Source organism: Moschus berezovskii, chromosome 2 (assembly GCF_049115385.1).
Source record: "Moschus berezovskii isolate FMDL1 chromosome 2, NW_MosBer_1.0, whole genome shotgun sequence".
Lineage (NCBI taxonomy): Eukaryota > Metazoa > Chordata > Mammalia > Artiodactyla > Moschidae > Moschus > Moschus berezovskii.
Window position 1 is genome coordinate 42816351 of NC_142461.1, and position 20972 is coordinate 42837322.

At 39.5% G+C, this 20972-nt stretch overlaps 1 protein-coding gene across 1 annotated transcript in view; it reads right to left on the minus strand.

The window, feature by feature from the left end:
- PARD3B (par-3 family cell polarity regulator beta) overlaps nt 1–20972 on the minus strand; it is a 1186757-nt gene that overhangs the window by 175143 nt on the left and 990642 nt on the right. The window contains exon 20 of the mRNA XM_055396969.2: nt 5861–6163. Within this exon, the coding sequence (XP_055252944.2) occupies nt 5861–6163 (303 nt within the window). The remainder of the gene's footprint in view (nt 1–5860; nt 6164–20972) is intronic.

Here is a 20972-nt window from a genome sequence, read left to right on the forward strand (position 1 = left end):
AGTTTGGACTGAAATGAGGAATTAACCATTGACCATGTGACTATGCAGAGAAGGCACTGGCAAGCCACTCCAGTACTATTGCCTAGAAAATCCCATGGATGGAGGAGCCTGGTAGGCTGCAGTCCGTGGGGTCGCTAAGGGTCGGACACGACTGAGCGACTTCACTTTCACTTTTCACTTTCACACATTGCAGAAGGAAATGGCAACCCACTCCAGTGTTCTTGCCTGGAGAATCCCAGGGACGGGGGAGCCTGGTGGGCTTCCGTCTACGGGGTCACACAGAGTCAGACACGACTGAAGTGACTTAGCAGCAGCAGCAGCATGTGACTATGGAATTTAACAGTTTTCCAAATCTATGACTTTGAAGAGTCAATAGCCAGATATAATCAACAACCTTCCTAAATAGTTATATTTAATTCAATAAACTGCAAGGAGATCCAACCAGTCCATTCTAAAGGAGATCAATCCTGGATGTTCATTGGAGGGACTGATGCTAAAGCTGAAACTGCAATACTTTGGCCACCTCATGTGACGAGTTGACTCACTGGAAAAGACTCTGATGCTGGGAAAGGTTGGGGGCGGGAGGAGAAGGGGACGACGCAGAATGAGATGGCTGGATGGCATCACCGACTCTGTGGACATGAGTTTGAGTGAACTCCGGGAGTTGGTGATGGACAGGGAGGCCTGGCGTGCTGTGATTCATGGGGTCGCGGAGAGTCGGACACGACTGAGCGACTGAACTGAACTGAACTGAAACTTGTTGATATATAGCCCAATACTGTAAAATACAGTTCAACAATATATAGTCTAATAACATTCCTAAATATAGTCAACATTTATTGTACCAGGCACTGGGATAATTTCATTTAATTCACAAACAATGAATAGGAAACAGTGTATAACTTTGTTTCCATTTACAGTGAGGAAAATGAACCTTTGAAAAATTAACACATTTGAAACAAGGTGCTAGAAAGACCAATCCACAGCCTTAGGTCTTTGCCAAATTGAATGCATATATGCAATTTCATATGATTTTTTATAATATATCCTATACATACTACCACTCTAATGGAATACAAAAGGAGTGTTAGTCACTCAACCATGTCCAACTCTTTGTGACCCCATGAACTGGGGTCACAACTGGAGCCCACCAGGCTCCCCTGCCCACAGAATTTTCCAGGCAAGAATACTGGAGTGGGTTGCTATTCCCTTCTCCAAGGGATCTTCCTGACCCAGGGATCGAACCTGAGTCTCCTACATTGCAGGTAAATGCTTAACCATCTGAGCCACCAGGGAAGACCCTAATAGAATATGTACTGTGCTTGTGCTATATAAGTCACTCAATTGTGTCTGACTCTTTGTTCCTCCATGGACTGCAGCCAGGCTCCTCTGTCCATGGTGATTCTCCAGACAAGAATATTGGAGTGGGTTGCCATGCCCTCCTCCAGGGGATCTTCCCAATTTAGGGATCGAACCCAACTTTCTCACATAGTAGGTGGATTCTTTACCATCTGAGTCACCAGAGAAGCTAATATAATTATTTATTTATGAGACAGCTTCAGCTTTTAGACTTAGTTTCTTTAGGGCAAAGATAATCTCTAAACTTTTTTGTACAACCTATGGAATACAACAGATGCTCAATAAAATTTAATATAAAAATTGATGAAGATCTGCTGGGGAATCAAGGTCATTTAACTGGAATATTGAGGAACTGTGCATTGTTTGTCAATTTAATTTCACAGCTGCAATATCATCAGTCAATAAGTACATATTTAACAAATAGATATTAAGTACCTGGTATCACATGGAGCACAGAAAAATTTATATTGCATAATTAAGTCTAAATGGACACTAACCTGGAAGAGGAAAATATTTGTCTCTAGGATTTACCAAGAACAATTAATTTCCTTTCTTGTCAGGGCTACTAGATTGGTAAATCAAGGGTTCTTGCAAAAACAGTGTACATTAATATCAGTAAGATATCTGACAGTCTTCCATGATGTTCATGGATGAACCAAGAATGCACACCAGATAAACAGTAGACTGGATTAATAGTTAACTGAACATCTGAAAGAGCGTTGATTAATGGAGGTCTCAGGTGATGAGTTGCAGGGATTATACTTGACATTGATCAATGATCCTATCAATGACATACACGAGTCCACACTGATTAAATATGAGAATAGTATAAACCTAGCAAGGCTAGCTAATATACTGGAGGACAAAAATCAATGCTTTAAAATATCTTTATTGGCTACAAAAATTGGCCAACCCAACAAGCAAATATTTAACTTGGTGCAATATAAGCCAATAATGACAGCTAATAAAAACGTTTAGGCTGCATTAACAAGTGTAAAGGACTAAGACGAAAGGATCTAAGAGTCCCAAAGATTTCTGTTTTCCTGGCCATATCTGAAACAGTACCCAGCTGTGCATGGCATCCTCAACAGAAGGCAGTTGGCAGTTATGAGTTCAGGAGACTTGAGTATAGGCAGAATATGGCTACTAAGAAGGCTAAAGATGTCCATTATAAGACTAAAATAGCCAGAGGAGTTTACACTGAAGAAATGAGTATACTTCTCAAGGTTATGTGCTTGTTTTCTTTATCCTTGTAAAGCCAGCTCTGAGCACAGAGCCTGCCTCATGTTTTGAGTACAATAGCAGCCGTGTCAAATATCTAAAGGGCTAAAAGTAAGGTTTAGATGCTGTGTCTAGGAGGGTTGATATTACCTCTGTGGTCTCTGCTAAACAACTGTCTCCTAGTTTTAAGCTAAGGTTTTTGGCTGCTTCTTATTTTCTCCCGTCTTCAATGCCACTCTATTAATCCAGACCCTTGCCATCCCTCACTACTGTAATCATATCTAAATTTGTCTAACCATCTAACTATCTTCCTGTTTGTCTGCCACCAAACTGGCAGAGCTATTTCCTCCAAATACAGATCTATCAGCTCATTCTCCAGTTATGGCATTTTGATGGTTCCCATTGTACACAGGATTCCCCACTACCCACACACTACTGCTCATTCTTCTGTAGCCCCGGGAAGGCAGCACTGTTCAAGCATAACTTCAGAACCCTTCTTACCATAGATCTGCAGACAGCTACTACCAATTATAAGGTGTGAATACAGGATGGAACCTATTCATGCACAACCTGGCTCCAGTCTGCTTTCCAGATTCATCTTCTGTCATCTTCCTTCCCATCCACTCTCCATGTTCTGAGTGTCCCTAATGTGCCCTGCTCTTTCCAGTCACTTCACCCCTGTGCATGCTAACTTGTCTATAAGGAAAACAATGTTTCTTTCACATCTGATAAGTTTGTATCAGAATCAGTTCAGATATCATTTCTTTTTGGAGACCTTTCATGAGCAGCAGAGTTAGAAAAGCTTCTTTTTCTTCTGTTTATGTTAAATTGCAATTATCTATTTCTATATGTGTTGATCTCCTCCTCCCTAGAATATAATTTTCTCTGGAATGGAACCACCTCTTAGTCATCTTTGTAACATTCCTAGAGCTTGAAACAGTAGCTAGAACACAAACACTCACTGAGTGACTGAAAGACTGTACAGATGACCCAATGAATGACAGGCTTCTAACTGTAAGTAAGACGGGGTTAGAGATCAGGATGAGCACTATTGCCACAGCAACTTTCTTAGACTTACTAGGATCCAGGCATGTTGGAGAGTTCAGAATTTCATTGATACAAACAAGTAAAAATGATGATGATGATAGCTAACATTATTGAATGCTTATTATGTGCTGAGACAAAAACTGCTTAAGATTTAAAGAACAAGGAGCAGAACAAATTTTAAATATGGTTAAAGATAAGAACAGAATAAAGATAATTCTGAGTATAGTTACACTTTGATATGTTACCCCAAAATATGACAACTGTCTAAAACTCCACCTAAAGAAATTTAGATCATTTATTAATACAGAGAGGTTAGAGCCAAAGGAAAGAATATTCCTTACATACGTCTGGGCTATGCAGTAAAAAAATATATATATATATATTTTTTTCCCTGATATCAATCATTCTATAGTGGCTACAGTTACAATTATCCTAAGAAATTTCTGTCCAGGTCAAATCTACATGGGTGAGAATTAGTATCAGGTAGAGTCTTCCAGTGTTCCAAAGAATAACCATATGATCTAGAAAGAAAAATAAGCCTTCGGTGACAAAAATTTGAGGAGTAGAAGTGCTAACTGTGTATGCTCCTCTTAGAAACTTACAAGGTTTGTTAGTTACTGGTGATAAGAAGACAGAAGTGAGAAAACCCAGACCTTTTCACATGGTTGAACAATGAATTTTTTTTTATTAGAATGCTTAGTATTTATTTTCATGAAATTAGGAACATTGGCTTTGGAGGTTCACAGAAACAGTTCTGCACTGGAATTCTAGCAGAGGGCACTTGCCAATGGGTTTGCAATGAAGACCTATCTGATTCAGAGAAGGTAAGATTGGCTTTTGTCTGGGCCAGAAGAGACTCATGCCTGGTACCATCATTTACGTGATAAAAATTCAACCTTTTATAAAGGCTTGGGAGAAAAAGATCAGCTCTTAATCAGTTTTGAATTAACAGTTTTGTTATGGCTGTCTCACACAGTCATAGGAATTTATATTTTCATTTTATCCCAAAGAAAAACTTGACCATCTTTCTTTAATACTATCAACCTGGAAGCTTGACAGTAAGGATTAAAAATTGCTCCTTCCTTCCCACTTGGTTATTGGAAAGGCTCTGAAAGGTAATCAATCTTGTGAAGCTGCACTTTACAGTCTGCATAAAAACGCCATGATTTTCCTTCCTCTCCCCAACCTAATTGAAAGTGCATAATATCACCCAGCTGGGGAAATGTAAATGGTAAACATATACAATACATCATGCTATCACACAAAAGCTGGTTACTAATAGGGACTGGGTGGTTGTCAGGACCAAAGGAAACCTGGAAAACAAGTCTTTTTTTTTTTTTGTTCATCTAGAGTGAGAGTTCTTTGTGCCTGCCACCCAGCACCCCGCCCCCCCTCGCTCCCCCCACACACCTCCTCCCTCCAGGCTTCAAGTTACAGCAGATTAAACCAAGGTCAGTCAACTCATTCCTTGCGTGTGTAATTCCAAGGGTCACCTAACAATGTATATTGACTAACACTCTCTTATACCAACCTTTCAAGAAATGAGGCATTTTGCTTCTGGCAGGAGGTGGGGTTGGAATCATCCTGCTCCCTACCTACTTTGATTGTACTGACAGATGGTCCTATTATCTCTTTCCTCAGCTGCTAAACCTTAATAGATCCTTGGCCTTGTCACCTCTTATCTTCCTCTACTTCATCAAACTCCTTTTGCGAAGATTATCTCCTTTTCTACCTCTGATCACCCAGGAATATCTATACAGGATCAAATGCCTTCAGTAGAAAATCTCAATCTTTTCAAAGTCTTCTGCAATTCAGAGCTTATCTACAATTACACTGACTTAGAAATCAACACTTTCTTCTCTGACCCCTCACCTTCAAGAGTCATGTCATCTTCTAGAATCCATTTTTTATAGTAGGACTCTTAGGAGAAAGGATAACATCCCTTCAAAGTTTTCATCACTAGTTCTCTATTATAGCATTCCTTCAGAAATTGCTCCCTGTTGCCTCATGAACTCAACTACTGCTATTCATTCATGCCACCTTATAACTGGCAATTGTTTTATTTTTGATGGCTGATACCTTACGGGTAGGTCAAAGCATAGCACTTGTCAAGGGTACTATGTCACTTCAGTTTTAATAGGTTGAAGGATGTATTTTTATCTGCTTCAGCAATGGAGATGATTTGAAACTTACTGAATTAAAACTACATTCATCTTTCAATAAGTTACATTACCTGTCAGCTGGCACTGGTGGATGGTATGGCTTGTTGACCTTGGCATAGAGACTCTCTAAGTGGTCTCTCTCTGGAGACAGTGGACGGCCATCTCGAGGGTAGCCCAGTGGCCCGGCCCGAGGGGGAGATGGAGACCTGTAGACGTTTGCTGATGTACATGGTTCCCGGAAGTGGTTCACTCTGGCATAGTTGGGGTCCACTTCATCATCGTCCATATCATGCAGTGATCCAATCACACCAGTAGCATAATCAATAAGACCTCTTGCCTGCTTTTCCCTTAGCTCCTGATGTTTTGCTCCAATCCTGAAAAATGTAGAATGAGATGTGTGTGAGTTTAAATGCTGATACAATGATAGACTCTCTGGAATCTATGTTAATTACTTCTTGTCAGTTACTTAACTGCCACTTTTCTGGATACTGAAGATCACACCATGCAGAAATACTAATAGCAAACTCCACAGGATTAATTTTATATCTCTGACCTTTATTTGTTACACATGCTTCCCTAGTGACTCTGACAGTAAAGAATCCGCCTGCAATGCAGGAGATCTGGGTTCGATTCCTGGGTTGGGAAAGTCCCCTGGAGAAGGGAATGGCAACCCATTTCAGTATTCTTGACTGGAAAATCTCATGGACAGAGGAGCCTGGCAGGACACAATCCATGAGTTCACAAGGAGTCAGACACGACTGAATGACTAACACTTTATTTGTTACAGGGTCTGGAAGATCCCCTGGAGAAGGAAATGGCAACTGACTCCAGTATTCTTGCCTGGGAAATCCCATGGATAGAGGAGCCTGGTGGATTGCAGTCCATGGGGTCGCAAAAAAGTCGGACATGACTTAACAACTAAACAACACCAGCTTTACTTTTATAGTAATGCTATAGTTATTTAAACATTTTGTCTGCTGATGACTAGGCTGATTGCAGAGTCAGAGGCTGATTTTTATTAACATTTCTTCCCTATAAATGGGCTGTGCTCATGGGAACAGTCCATCTTTGGTGTAATATTCTAGAAGCCTACCTTGGGAAAGGGATGCATGTCAAAGAGCCCATCAGAATCTTATACTTGGTCTGTGATGTTCTTATTTGGTATCTTCGATTTTTAGTGTATTCTTCTAAAGAAAAGAGCTTGCAAAAATTGATTTAACTATGAAAAAGAAATACAGAGGCTTTCTGGTCACTAAAAGCAGTGGTATCAGAGATAATTTATAAGAGACTCTAAGTTTTTGGTTACACAAATTGGGATCATTGTGTTTCATTATACAGAGACTAGGGACAGAGTAAAATAGTGAAATTAATAGGCTCCTGACAGAGACGAATTGGCACATATAAGTGAATTAAACACCATTACTGGCAGAACTCCACAGCACTAAAGCCTTTAGTGATATTACAAAATGCTACTGCTAATCAGTGTACCGTGTAGACTACCGGGGATGGGAGCAGTAAAATACAGTTCAGTGTATTCCAAACCCATCTGAATTTTGAGAATTGGACATTTCATCTGGAAAGTGTTAGATCGGATCTCCTAAATTCCCAGTTACACGTTAAAATGGACAAGTCACTGTGGCACCTTAGTGGATAATGATGATATGATGGTGTCAGGAGGTGTTCTCCACTAAAGAGGAAAGAATGAAACCTCATATCACCAGGCAAATAAGGTGCTTCGAGTACAGGAGGAGAAAAGTAAGACAATGCTAGCTCAGGTGGTAAAAGAAAGACTCAAGAAAGGATGGGGATAAATCTGACGACCTGGGCTCAGAGAATATGAAAGGATTGTGGGCTAAAAGTGAAAGATCTATATCTGCCTAGAAATATATTTTGAAGGCCTACATGAGTGAAAAAATAAAAACTGAATTCTCTACCTTTTCCTCTTCAAATAAAAACAGCTGTTTTTGCACATGGCAGCTAGTTTTATTTTACAGAACATCAAACTCTTTGTAAAAATCTTTAAAAGCCGCAATCTTTCAAGGTATTTTCTTTTTGGTGGAATGGCTTTTTTCCCCCCTTTGAGTAGAGAGGAGGAAGAAAAGATAAAAATATGAAGAAGAAGGTACAGGACAAAAAACCAGTATCTTCAAGTCACAACAGATGAAAATAAATGCCACGATATACTATTGCATACTTCTTTTGACTAGGTCAAATTATGTACCCTACACATAAGTAATGAGACGAATTTATATTTTGTGCAAAGGGGAGCTTGAATCTCTGAGGGATGTTGAATGAAGATGAAAGGAAGATTACACAGTAGGGAACCTGTTAAGAGGCTCTGCCTGTCCTCTTTCAATGCATGTCTGTTAGTCCCAGATTCATGGATGTTTGTTTTGAATAATTTTTGATGAAGAAGATAACATGCTCCGTTCTGTAACAAAATAATCTTTCTAGGGATGGTGCAGATTGGATTATCAGAGGATGCTTGCTGCACTGTGATGGCAGGGATGGATATCCATTGCAAATAGAGAATAGAACATCAATAAAGTTAGGGGGTGGGGTTTTGTGTGGTTGCTATTCCTCCTAAGTGGGAGACCTTCTAGAGAAATCACTCAGTGGAAAGATGAACATCTCATGGTGGCCACACGGGGCTACACTTATGCATTAATGAGAGAGGAAAACACAGAAACAGAACACAAGACTCTGTATTCCTTATTTCATCACTTCTCTTTCTCAGAGGTTTTCTCATTAATTAAGCTTGCTGAGTATGTAAAGATTCTCGGATGAAAAGTACTCCATATATGCAAAGCAGTATTTTATCTTGTACTTTTCCTTTCTAAAACAAAACCAAATTTCTCCTTGATCTTCTCTGTGCCACTGAGTGCTTAGTAACTAATTTCATATTAATCACTCAGTAGGTGAAACTAATTTCTCTGAACTGCCATTATTATGCCATATATCAGGATCTCTCCACGTGGGGGAGGACAAGGCAATCTCTGAAAAGGGGTATATGGAAGCAGAAAAGACTCTCTCAAGAGAGAAATGTCAAGGAAATAGATTTTCTTTTTTTGGTTGTTCTGACTTCCCTCTGTCCCAAGTCAGTGTGAGAATTCTAATTGTTTATAGTCATTTCCACGTAGATGTCTCTTTACCACTGGGAATTCAACCTGTTAAAATATCTATTTTTCAAAATAGTCCTGGATAATATCCCCTTTTTATTGGATGGTACCACTAGCTTCCTCATTCTCCCCAGCACACTGCCTTTGAATTGTTTCAATCTCCTCCCTCTCTTTTCCCTTACAATAACATAGTTTCTTTTTTCCATTATAACTCTTGGATAGCCTATTTTATTTCCATTTCTATAGCCACAGACTGGACAGAGGAGCCTGGTGGGCTGCAGTCCATGGGGTCGCTACTAGTCGGACACGACTGAGCGACTTCACTTTCACTTTTCACTTTCACACATGGGAGAAGGAAATGGCAACCCACTCCAGTGTTCTTGCCTGGAGAATCCCAGGGACGGGGAAGCCTGGTCGGCTGCCATCTATGGGGTCGCACAGAGTCAGACACGACTGAAGCGACTTAGCAGCAGCAGCAGCAGCAGTGTCCAGGCTTTATATTGTCTGGTCTGCACCATCCAGCATGGTGGGCATTAACTGTATGAGGCTACATAAATTTAAGCTGGAATTAATTACAATTTTTGAACATTTAAAATTCAATTTCTCACTTTCATAAGTCACATTGCAAGTACTCAACAGTAAAATGAGCTCGGGACTTCTATACTGGACAGTCCAAACGGAGGCTAATTCTATCACTGCAGCAAGTTTTATTAGGTTGGGCTGGCGGGATTATGCTAAGATTTTTTGTATGTCATCACATCCCACTTTATACCTTAAAAGGTGCTAGAATAATCTTCTTCAAAGAGTATTTCTATTGCATCACTGTCAGATCAAGGCTTTCTTTAAAAAAAGAGTGTGATAAATGATGGAGCAAGAGTGTGGTTATTCCACTTTGCTCCTTGAATTCTAAATGAATGAATGATTGAGAAATTGAGAAGTAATTCCATCTAACATAGAATTAGGATACAGTCATAGTTTCAAACCATGCAATAAAATTTGAACTCCATCCAAAACAGGCAGTATGTCAACAGTCAATATATAGCTTCGTCTCTAGCAGGGTAGACATTATACTGAAAAGTAAGAGAAAGAGACCAGAGAATTACAGACAGACTTTTGATGAGAAAAAGAGTTTAAAGACAGGGGTGGGATGCTGGAATTGTAGGGTAAATCTTTGTGAGGTTCCAACTTGAGAGTGGAAGAGAGATAGAGCTAAAAGGTATATATTTCCACTGAGAGAGAAATTTCCTTCTACCTTGAAGAAACTTCATGGAGGTAAATGAAGAGAAGAGTAAAGAACATCAGTCCACTCTGTAGCTGATAAGGCAGGATGACTAGAGCAAGATAAACAAACACACAAACTTAGCAAAAAAAAAAAACCCATTAAATCATCTAAGAGACTTCACTGTTGCTGTTATTCAGTTGCTAAGTCAGGTCCAACTCTTTGCAACACCACGGACTGCAACACGCCAGGCTCCTCTGTCCTCCACCACCTTCCAGAGTTTGCTCAAATTCATGTCCATTGAGTTGGTGATGCTATCTAACCATCTCATCCTCTGCTACCCCCTTCTCCTTTTGCCTTCAACCCTTCCCAGCATCAGGGTCCAGGCTGATCTCTTGTTACAGCTATCTGCTCTCCCAAAATGTCAGGTCATGGAAAAGCTGTCAAGGCAGTGCACTCAGATCAGGCCTGAAGACATTTTGAGAGAATATATGGAACTGAAGTGGTTGGTAACCTTAGCTCATTATGCCCTCTCATATAACACTATATTTTAGTATACATTAAAAAAAAATTAAACACCATAGAACATGAAATTAACTTAATGGATCACAATAAGTATTTAAAAAAATTAAATACAGTAAAAGATAAAATATTAGAGGTTACTGCATGCAGTAAGCATAAGCATGGTGTCAAGAGAAAAACCAAGTCACCTAACAATCCAGGCAAATTCAAGCTGTCCTCAAACATGAATAAAGAAAAAAGAAAACATTTCAGAAAACATTCCAAAAAACATTTAGGAAAAGAATGCAACACTTGTTGACTCATCTTGAAAAATTACTTAATAATGAAAAGCATCCAGCCAAGAACTGAATTCAAATTAAGAATTCAGCCCAGCAAAGCTGGGGAATGACAGACATGGAGCTGAGAAAAACATTCATTTAAATAGAAAATGAAGGCTAAACATTTATTTGTAGGACAAATAGAAAAATGTAAATATTACAAACTCTGATAATATAAAAGTAGTATCATTATACTGGGCTTCCCTGGTGGCTCAGAGGTTAAAGCGTCTGCCTCCAATGCGGGAGACCCGGGTTCGATCCCTTGGTCGGGAAGATCCCCTGGAGAAGGAAATGGTAACCCACTCCAGTATTCTTGCCTGGAGAATCCCATGGACGGAGAAGCCTGGTAGACTACCGTCCACGGCGTCGCAAAGAGTCGGACACGACTGAGCGACTTTACTACTTACTACTACTATCATTATACTAATAAGGAGGTGATTTAGGGGAAAGTATTAACACTCAATGTACTTATTTCCCCATTTTTTAAAGAAAGCATCAGTAGTTACCACTTAAAGTTAATAAGTATATGAAATACAATTAAAAAAAACCAATAAAACAAATTATCAGCAGAAGAGAAATACAAAACACAAAAGCCCAATGATAGAGTAGAAAATAGAAAACAGAGGAACCAGTAAGAAAGAGAGTAAGAAAACAGGATTAAATTTATGCTATGACAATAAGTGAAAATTGGATAAAGTTCTTTATATTAACTAAAGGACTGTCGCTCAGATCATGAACTCCTTATTGCCAAATTCAGACTTAAATTGAAGAAAGTAAGGAAAACCACTAGACCATTCAGGTATGACCTAAATCAAATCCCTTATGATTATACGGTGGAAGTGGGAAATAGATTTAAGGGACTAGATCTGATAGACAGAGTGCCTGGTGAACTATGGACAGACGTTTGTGACATTGTACAGGAGACAGGGATCAAGACCATCCCCTAAAAACAAAATGCAAAAAAGCAAAATGGCTGTCTGAGGAGGCCTTACAAATAGCTATGAAAAGAAGTGAAAAACAAAGGAGAAAAGGAAAGATATACCCATTTGAATGCAGAGTTTCAAAGAATAGCAAGGAGAGATAAGAAAGGCTTCCTCAGTGATCAATGAAAAGAAATAGAGGAAAATAATAGAATGGGAAAGACTAAGAGATCTCTTCAAGAAAATCAGAGATACCAAGGGAACATTCCATCCAAAGATGGTATCGATAAAGGACAGAAATGGCAGGGACCTAACAGAAGCAGAAGATATTAAGAAGAGGTGGCAAGAAGACACAGAAGAACTATACAGAAAAGGTCTTCACACCCAGATAATCACGATGGTGTGATCGCTCACCTACAGCCAGATATCCTGGAACGTGAAGTCAAGTGGGCCTTCGGAAGCATCACTATGAACAAAGCTAGTGGAGGTGATGGAATTCCAGTTGAGCTATTTCAAATCCTGAAAAATGATGCCATGAAAGTGCTGCACTCAATATGCTAACAAATTTGGAAAACTCAGCAGTGGCCACAAGACTGGAAAAGGTCAGTTTTCATTCCAATCCCAAAGAAAGGCAATGCCAAAGAATGCTCAAACTACTGCATAATTGTACTCATCTCACATGCTAGTAAAGTAATGCTCAAAATTCTCCAAGCTAGGCTTCAACAGTATGTGAACTGTAAACTTCCAGATTTTCAAGCTGGTTTTAGAAAGGCGGAGGAACCAGAGATCAAACTGCCAACATCTGCTGGATTGTGGAAAAAGCAAGAGGGTTCCAGAAAAACATCTATTTCTGCTTCATTGACTATGCCAAAGCCTTTGACTGTGTGGATCACAATAAACTGTGGAACATTCTGAAAGAGATGGGAATACCAGACCACCTGACCTGCCTCTTAAGAAACCTGTATGCAGGCCAGGAAGCAACAGGTAGAAGTGGACATAGAACAACACACTGGTTCCAAATAGGAAAGGGAGTACGTCAAGGTTGTATATTGTCACCCTGCTTATTTAACTTATATGCAGAGTACATCATGAGCAACGCTGGGCTGGATGAGGCACAAGTTGGAATCAAGATTGCTGGGAGAAATATCAAGAATCGCAGATATGCAGATGATACCACCCTAATGGCAGAAAATGAAGAAGAACTAAAGAGCCTCTTGATGAAAGTGAAAGAGGAGACTGAACAAGTTGGATTAAAGCTCAACATTCAGAAAACTAAGGTCATGGCATCTGGTCCCATTACTTCATGGCAAATAGATGGGGAAACAGTGAAAGACTTTATTTTCTTGGTCTCTCAAATCACTGCAGATGGTGACTGCAGCCATGAAATTAAAAGATGCTTGCTCCTTGGAAGGAAAGTTATGACCAACATAGACAGCATATTAAAAATCAGAGAAATTACTTTGCCAACAAAGGTCCGTCTAGTCAAGGCTATGGTTTTTCCAGTGGTCATATACGTATATGAGAGTTGGACTATGAAGAAAGCTGATCGCCGAAGAATTGATGCTTTTGAACTGTGGTGTTGGAGAAGACTCTTGAGAGTCCCTTGGACTGCAAGGAGATCCAACCAGTCCATCCTAAAGGAGATCAGTCCTGAGTGTTCATTGGAAGGACTGATGCTGAAGCTGAAACTCCAATACTTTGGCCACCTGATGTGAGGAACTGACTCATTTGAAAAGACCCTGCTGCTGGTAAAGATTGAAGGCAGGAGGAGAAGGGGATGACAGAGGATGAGATGGTTGGATGGCATCACCGACCTAATGGACACGAGTTTGAGTAGACTCTTGGAGTTGGTGACGGACAGGGCAGCCTGGTGTGCTGCTGTCCATGGGGTCGCAAAGAGTGGGACATGGCTGAGCGACTGAACTGAACTGATAGGATTCCAGATGATCAAAAGGAAAAACACACTGTGTGCTATCATAATATTGAAAAATAAGATATAGCTTTAGTTCAGTTCAGTTGCTCAGTCGTGTCCAACTCTTTGCAACCCCATGAATCACAGCACGCCAGGCCTCCCTGTCCATCACCAACTCCTGGAGTTCACTCAAATTCATGTCCAAAAAGCAGAGACATTACTTTGCCAACAAAGGTCTGTCTAGTCAAAGGTATGGTTTTTCCAGTAGTCATGTATGAACGTGAGAGTTGGACTATAAAGAAAGCTGAGTGCCAAATAATTGATGCTTTTGAACTGTGGTGTTGGAGATTCTTGAGAGTCCCTTGGACTGTAAGGAGAACAAACCAGTCAATCCTAAAGGAAATCAGTCCTGAATAATCACTGGAAGGAATGATGCTGAACCTGAAACTCTGATACTTTGGCCAGGTGATGCGAAGAGCTGACTCATTTGAAAAGACCCTGATGCTGGGAAAGATTGAAGGCAGGAGGAGAAGGGGCTGACAGAGGATGAGATGGTTGGATGGCATCACTGACTCCCTGGAGTTGTGTTTGAGTAAGCTCTGGGAGTAGTTGATGGACAGGGGAACCTGGCATGCTGCAATCCATGGGGTTGCAAAGAGTTGGAAAGGACTGAATGACTGAACTGAACTGAATATTACTAGAAAAATCATTTTGGTTTGATAACTCTTTCAGTATTTTACATATACTTTTAAATTTTATACCAGGTGAATTTCTTGAATTATAGCTTTTATTGTTAATGTTGTGTGATACAAATTGAACATAACAAATAAATTGTATTTTTATATACTGAGTGAATAATCAGAAAGTAAAAGTCATAAAACAATACCATTTAAAATGGGATTAAAGAGTATTAGGAACTTAAGGATAAATTTAAGAGGAGGTGCTGAAAACAATAAAATACCGATGAGAGAAATTAAGGAGGATCTACATCAGTGGAGAGTTTTATCTTGTATGTTGATCAGAAAACTCATTATTAAGATTACAATTCATTCAAATTGTTCTACAGACTCAATGTCATCTCAACCAAACTCGTAGGAAGCTTATTGTTCATACTTGTATGATTTCAAAATTTATTTGGAATGCTTAGCCAAGAATGACCAAAACAATTTTGCAAAATAAAAATAAAGTTGGACTTACATTATCAAATTTAAGATGTACTACAAGCTTTTGTAATCAAGCCAAAGGCTAGACATATACATGAATGGAACAGAAAAACAGAGTCCAGTAGCAGACTCATACGTATTTGGTGAAGTGATTTACAATAAAGGTGCCAAAAAGCTCAATTAAGAAAGGACAATTCCTTTGACAATTGGTACTGGAAAAACTAGATATCCATAAGGGAAATAAGAAACTTGTGTCCTATGTTATATCATAACAAGAATCAAGATGGAAGACAGGTCTGAACATGAAGGCAATCACAATAAAGCCTTTAGAATAAAATAAAGCTTTTTAGAATAAAAAAAAGCAAAAAAGCTTTTAGCCTTGGGGTAGGTCAAGAGAGGACACAGAAAGCATAAGCCATAAAAGAAATTGGTAAACTGGACTTCATTAAAATTAAAACCTTCTCATTAAAACATATCAAGAAAATAATAGGCAAATTAGAGACACTCCTCACAGAACACACACATCTAACAAAGGATTTGTATCTAATACGTTAAAAAATATCATTGCAATTCAATAATTTTTATAAATGACCCAATTAGAACTTGGCAGAAGGAGTCAACAGATAGATTACAAACCAGGATCTAGAAATGCCCAATAAACAAATGAAAAAGTGCTCAGCATTGTAAGTCACTAGAAAAATTTAAAACCACAATGAGATACACCTACTAAAGTGAAAAAGAAAGACAACACCAAATGTTAGCTAGGATGAGGAACATCTAGAATTTTCATACACGACTGGTGGAAGTATAACACGGCATAACTCCTTTGTATTATTCTTATTATTAGACACTAATAATACTTGTGACTTTTCCCCCATGATTGTATAACTTGATTCTCACAAGCTACAAAAGTCCCAACTTTATAAACGAGGAAACTGAAGTTCAGAGAAGTTCAGTACTTTGTCTGAGAGGTCATATTTATTAAGTGGCAGAAATTGGATTCCTGAATTCCACCCAGGTGTTTTACTTCAATATGAAATTTTCTTTCATTGATACTAACCACAAATAGTCTAAACACGAGCATGCTTAAAAATTTATAACAAAAACTATCAGATTTTCAGATGTAGAGATAACCCTCCATATGTCTAACCCAGTTCTATATGCAATAATTATTAAGATTTAGGCACATTTTAAATCTATTCTTTCCTTCAAACATTTTTGCTAAATGTTCTGTAACCAAACCTAGTCATTTATCTCCTATATACTTCAGAAGTTATATCAAATAAATCATGAACATTTTGTTATATAACAATAATTCTATTACTTATCCACTTAAAAATTAATAATATTCCTCAGTGTCCTAGTCCATAAACAAATTTCCCCAAGTGTCTTAAAAACATCTGTCTTTTCCATTGAACTTACTTGGATCAGTTTCCAAAATCTATCTACACCTTGAATTTGTTAATGTATCTTAAGTCTCATTTCCTGTACAGACAAGGATTCTTTTTCATTTTTGCTTTTTTATTTTTCCGTGCCATTGAATTGTTACAGAAACCTGGCAGATTGTCCTATACGTGGTCCCACATGCTGGATTTGGTTGCATCTCCATAGTGTGATTTAACTTATTCCTATATCCCCCATATTTCCTGTTTATGAAAAGTAGCTCAAGAGCAGCACTGCCCAATAGATCTTTCCATGATGATGGAACTGTTCTATATATGGGCTGCTTCATACAGTAGCCCCATGTGGCTACTGGGCACTTAAAACCTAGCTAGTGTGACTAAGGTATACATTTTTTATTTAAACAGCTACATGTGATTGGCTACCACCCTGGACAGTGCTGTTAAGATACTTAGGTTCACCCTTTTTGGAAAGAGTACTATAGTGGGTAAATGTTGGTTATCCAAAAGATTTATCCACCTGGAGCCTGCTATTATAACCTTATTTGGATAAGGGGTCTATGTAAGTATACTTAAACATCTATGATGAGATCATCCTGGATTCTCCAAATGAACCCTAAGTCCAATGACAAATGTCCTTTTAAAGAGGAAAGACAGAAGAATCAGAAGAGAAGGCACCCTGATAGTAAAGAATCTGCCTGCAGTGTGCAGACTCGGGTTCAATTCCTGGGTCAGGAAGATTCCCTGGAGAAGGGAAAGGCTACCCACTTCAGTATTATTGCCTGGAAAATCCAATGGCGAGAGGAGCCTGGTTGACTACAGTCCATGGAGTCTCAAAGAGTTGGACACAACTGAGTGACTAACACTCACTTTTCACCAGAAGCCAGGAGAGAGGTCAGACACAATTCTGTGACTAACACTCACTTTCACCAGAAGCCAGGAGAGAGAGGTATGGCAGGGATTCTCCCTTATAGCCTCTGGAAGGAAACAATTGTGCTGACTCCTTCATTTCAGACTTCTGGTTTACAAAAATAACAGAGAATATATTTCTCTTCTAAGCCAAGTTTGTGGTTAATTTGTTACAAAAATCCTAAGAAACTAATACAAATACCTTAAAGGAAGCATGTGTTTTAAATTGTGCCATTTCAAGGGGCATATGACCTCACTTCTTACTTAATGATGCTTAGGGTGATACTGATGGCTCCACTGCAAAGTTCCCTTATCAATTACTCATTTAATTATTTCTTCCATTGAAGATTTTTGCCTGAACTAATGATTTCTCTAGGGGTTGCGAAGTGGTAATTTTGAAAGTCCTTATCCCTCTTACATTTATTAGCTGGGATTAGTATACAAAGAAAAACTTAGCCTCAAAATTTGGGTGTTTTTGATTACCCTGAATTATACATAGTATAAAGAAGACAGAATATACCTTTTTAGGGGAGATATATCCTGGGTATTCATTGGAAGGACTGATGCTAAAGCTGAAACTCCAATACTTTGGCCACCTCATGCGATGAGTTGACTTACTGGAAAAGAGTCTGATGCTGGGAGGGATTGGGTGTGGGAGGAGACGTGGACAACAGACAATGAGATGACTGGATGGCATCACCGACTCGATGGGCATGAGTTTGAGTGAGCTCCGGGAGTTGGTGATGGACTGGGAGGCCTGGCGTGCTGTGATTCATGGGGTCGCAAAGAGTTGGACACGACTGAGTGACCGAACTGAACTGAACTGAACTGAAAGGGTAGTGAATATCATTGTGAGCTGATGTTTTTTAAAAAATAGAGATTTAAGGTTTTCAACCAATTATATTCCTTACTCTCTTTGTGGCATTCATTGTCTTGTGTTTGGTCAATGGGGACTGCTTTATGTTGGCTCTTTCGTCCTTCTGACTTGACCCAGCTGTCATTGAGAGCTTCTTTGCTTTCTGACAAACAACCTGTCCCAAGTTCATGGTGAGTCTGTTGTGTCTCCATCCTGAAGAAAGCCATTTCTCCCTGGAACTCTGTTTTAGTGAAAAATGATATCCACAGTGGCTGACTTTATTTTTTTGGGCTCCAAAATCACTGCAGATGGTGACTGCAGCCATGAAATTAAAAGACGGAAGCAACCTAGATGTCCATCTGCAGACGAATGGATAAGAAAGCTGTGGTATATATACACAAAGGAGTATTACTCAGCAATTAAAAAGAACACATTTGAATCAGTTCTAATGAGGTGGATGAAACTGGAGCCTATTATACAGGGTGAAGTCAACCAGAAAGGAAAATACCAATACAGTATACTAATGCATATATATGGAATTTAGAAAGATGGTAATGATAACCCTGTAGGCGAGACAGCAAAATAGACACAGATGTATAGAACAGTCTTTTGGACTCTGTGGGAGAGGGCGAGGGTGGGATGATTTGGGAGAATGGCATTGAAACATGTATATTATCATATGTGAAACAAACTGCCAGCCCAGGTTCGATGCATGATACAGGATGCTCAGGGCTGGTGCACTGGGATGACCCAGAGGGATAATATGGGGACGGAAGTGGGAGGGGGGTTCAAGATAGGGAACACATGTACACCTGGGGCAGATTCATGTCAATGTATGGCAAAACCAATACAACATTATAAAATAATTAGCCTCCAATTAAAATAAATAAATTAAAAAAAAGAAATTAAAAGACGCTTATTCCTTGGAAGGAAAGTTATGACCAACTTAGACAGCATATTAAAAAGCAGAGACATTACTTTGCCAACAAAGGTCCGTCTAGTCAAGGCTATGATTTTCCAGTGGTCATGTATGGATATGAGAGTTGGACTGTGAAGAAAGCTGAGTGCCAAGAATTGATGCTTTTGAACTGTGGTGTTGGAGAAGACTCTTGAGTGTCCCTTGGACTGCAAGGAGATCCAACCAGTCCATTGTAAGGATATTAGTCCTGGGTGTTCATTGGAAGAACTGATGTTGAAGCTGAAACTCCAATACTTTGGCCACCTGATGAGAAGAGCTGACTCATTTCAGAAGACCCTGAGGCTGGGAAAAATTGAAGGCAAGAAGAGAAGGGGATGACAGAGGATGAGATGGTTGGATGGCATCACCAACTCAATGGACATGGGTTTGGACTCCGGAAGTTGGTGATGGACAGGGAGGCCTGGCATGCTGCGGTTCATGGGGTCGCAAAGTGTTGGACACGACTGAGCAACTGAACTGACTGGCTGATATCGAGAGAACACAATCTGGGCTCCACTGGCATTGGGTTATCATTGTTTTTGTGAGTTTTCTATCAATAGAGCTAGGAAACACATCTTTTTGAAAAACATCACAAGTTCATACTATATTTCTGATTCAGATTTAATATTTAATATTACAGAATGCTATTTCACTTAAAAAACTATATTTCTATTTTAAAATGAAAAACTCATTCTTAATACTAATGATATAAATATTTATTTGCATTGTCATATCATTTCAGTTCAGTCACTCAGTCATGTCCAACTCTTTGTGACCCCATAGAATGCAGCGTTCCAGGCTTACCTGTCCCTCACCAACTCCCAGAGTTTGCTCAAACTCAAGTTCATCGAGTCAATGATGCCATCCAACCATCTCATCCTCTGTCATCCCCTTCTCCTCCTGCCTTCAATCTTTCCCAGCATCAGGGTCTTTTCAAATGAGTCAGTTCAGTTCAGTTCAGTCGCTCAGTCGTGTCCGACTCTTTGTGACCCCATGAGTCACAGTGCGCCAGGCCTCCCTGTCCATCACCAACTCCCGGAGTTCACCCAAACTCATGTCCATCGAGTCGGTGATGCCATCCAGCCATCTCATTCTCTCTCGTCCCCGTCTCCTCCCACCCCCAATCCCTCCCAGCATCAGACTCTTTTCTAGTGAGTTAACTCGTTGCATAAGGTGGCCAAAGTATTGGAGTTTCAGCTTCAGCATCAGTCCTTCTCATGAATATTCAGGACTAATTTCCTTTGGGATGGACTGGTTTGATCTCTCTGCAGTCCCAAGGGACTCTCAAGAGTCTTCTCCAACACCACAGTTCAAAAGCATCAATTCGTTGGTGGTCAGCTTTCTTTATGGTCCAACTCTCACATCCATACATGACTGCTGGAAAAACCATACCTTTGACTAGACAGACCTTTGTCAGCAAGATAATGTCTCTGCTTTTTAATTTGCTGTCTAGGTTGATCATAGCTTTTCTTCTAAGGAGCAAGTGTCTTTTGATTTCATGGCTGCAGTCACCATCTGCAGTGATATTGGAGCCCAAGAAAATAAAGTCTTTCACTGTTTCCCCACCTATTTGCCATGAAGTGAGGGGACTGGATGCCACGATCTTCAATTTTTGAATGTTGAGTTTTAAGTCAGCTTTTCCACTCTTCTCTTTCATTTTCATCAAGAGGCTCTTCAATTCTTTTTGGCTTTCTGCCATAAGGGTGGTATCATTTGTGTATCTGAAGTTATTGATATTTCTCCCAGCAATCTTGATTCCACTTTGTGCTTCATCCAGCCCAGCATTTCACATGATGTACTCTGCCCGTATGTTAAATAAGAAGGTGACAATAAACAGCTTTGACGTACTCCTTTCCCAATTTGAAACAAGTCTGTTGTTCCATATCTG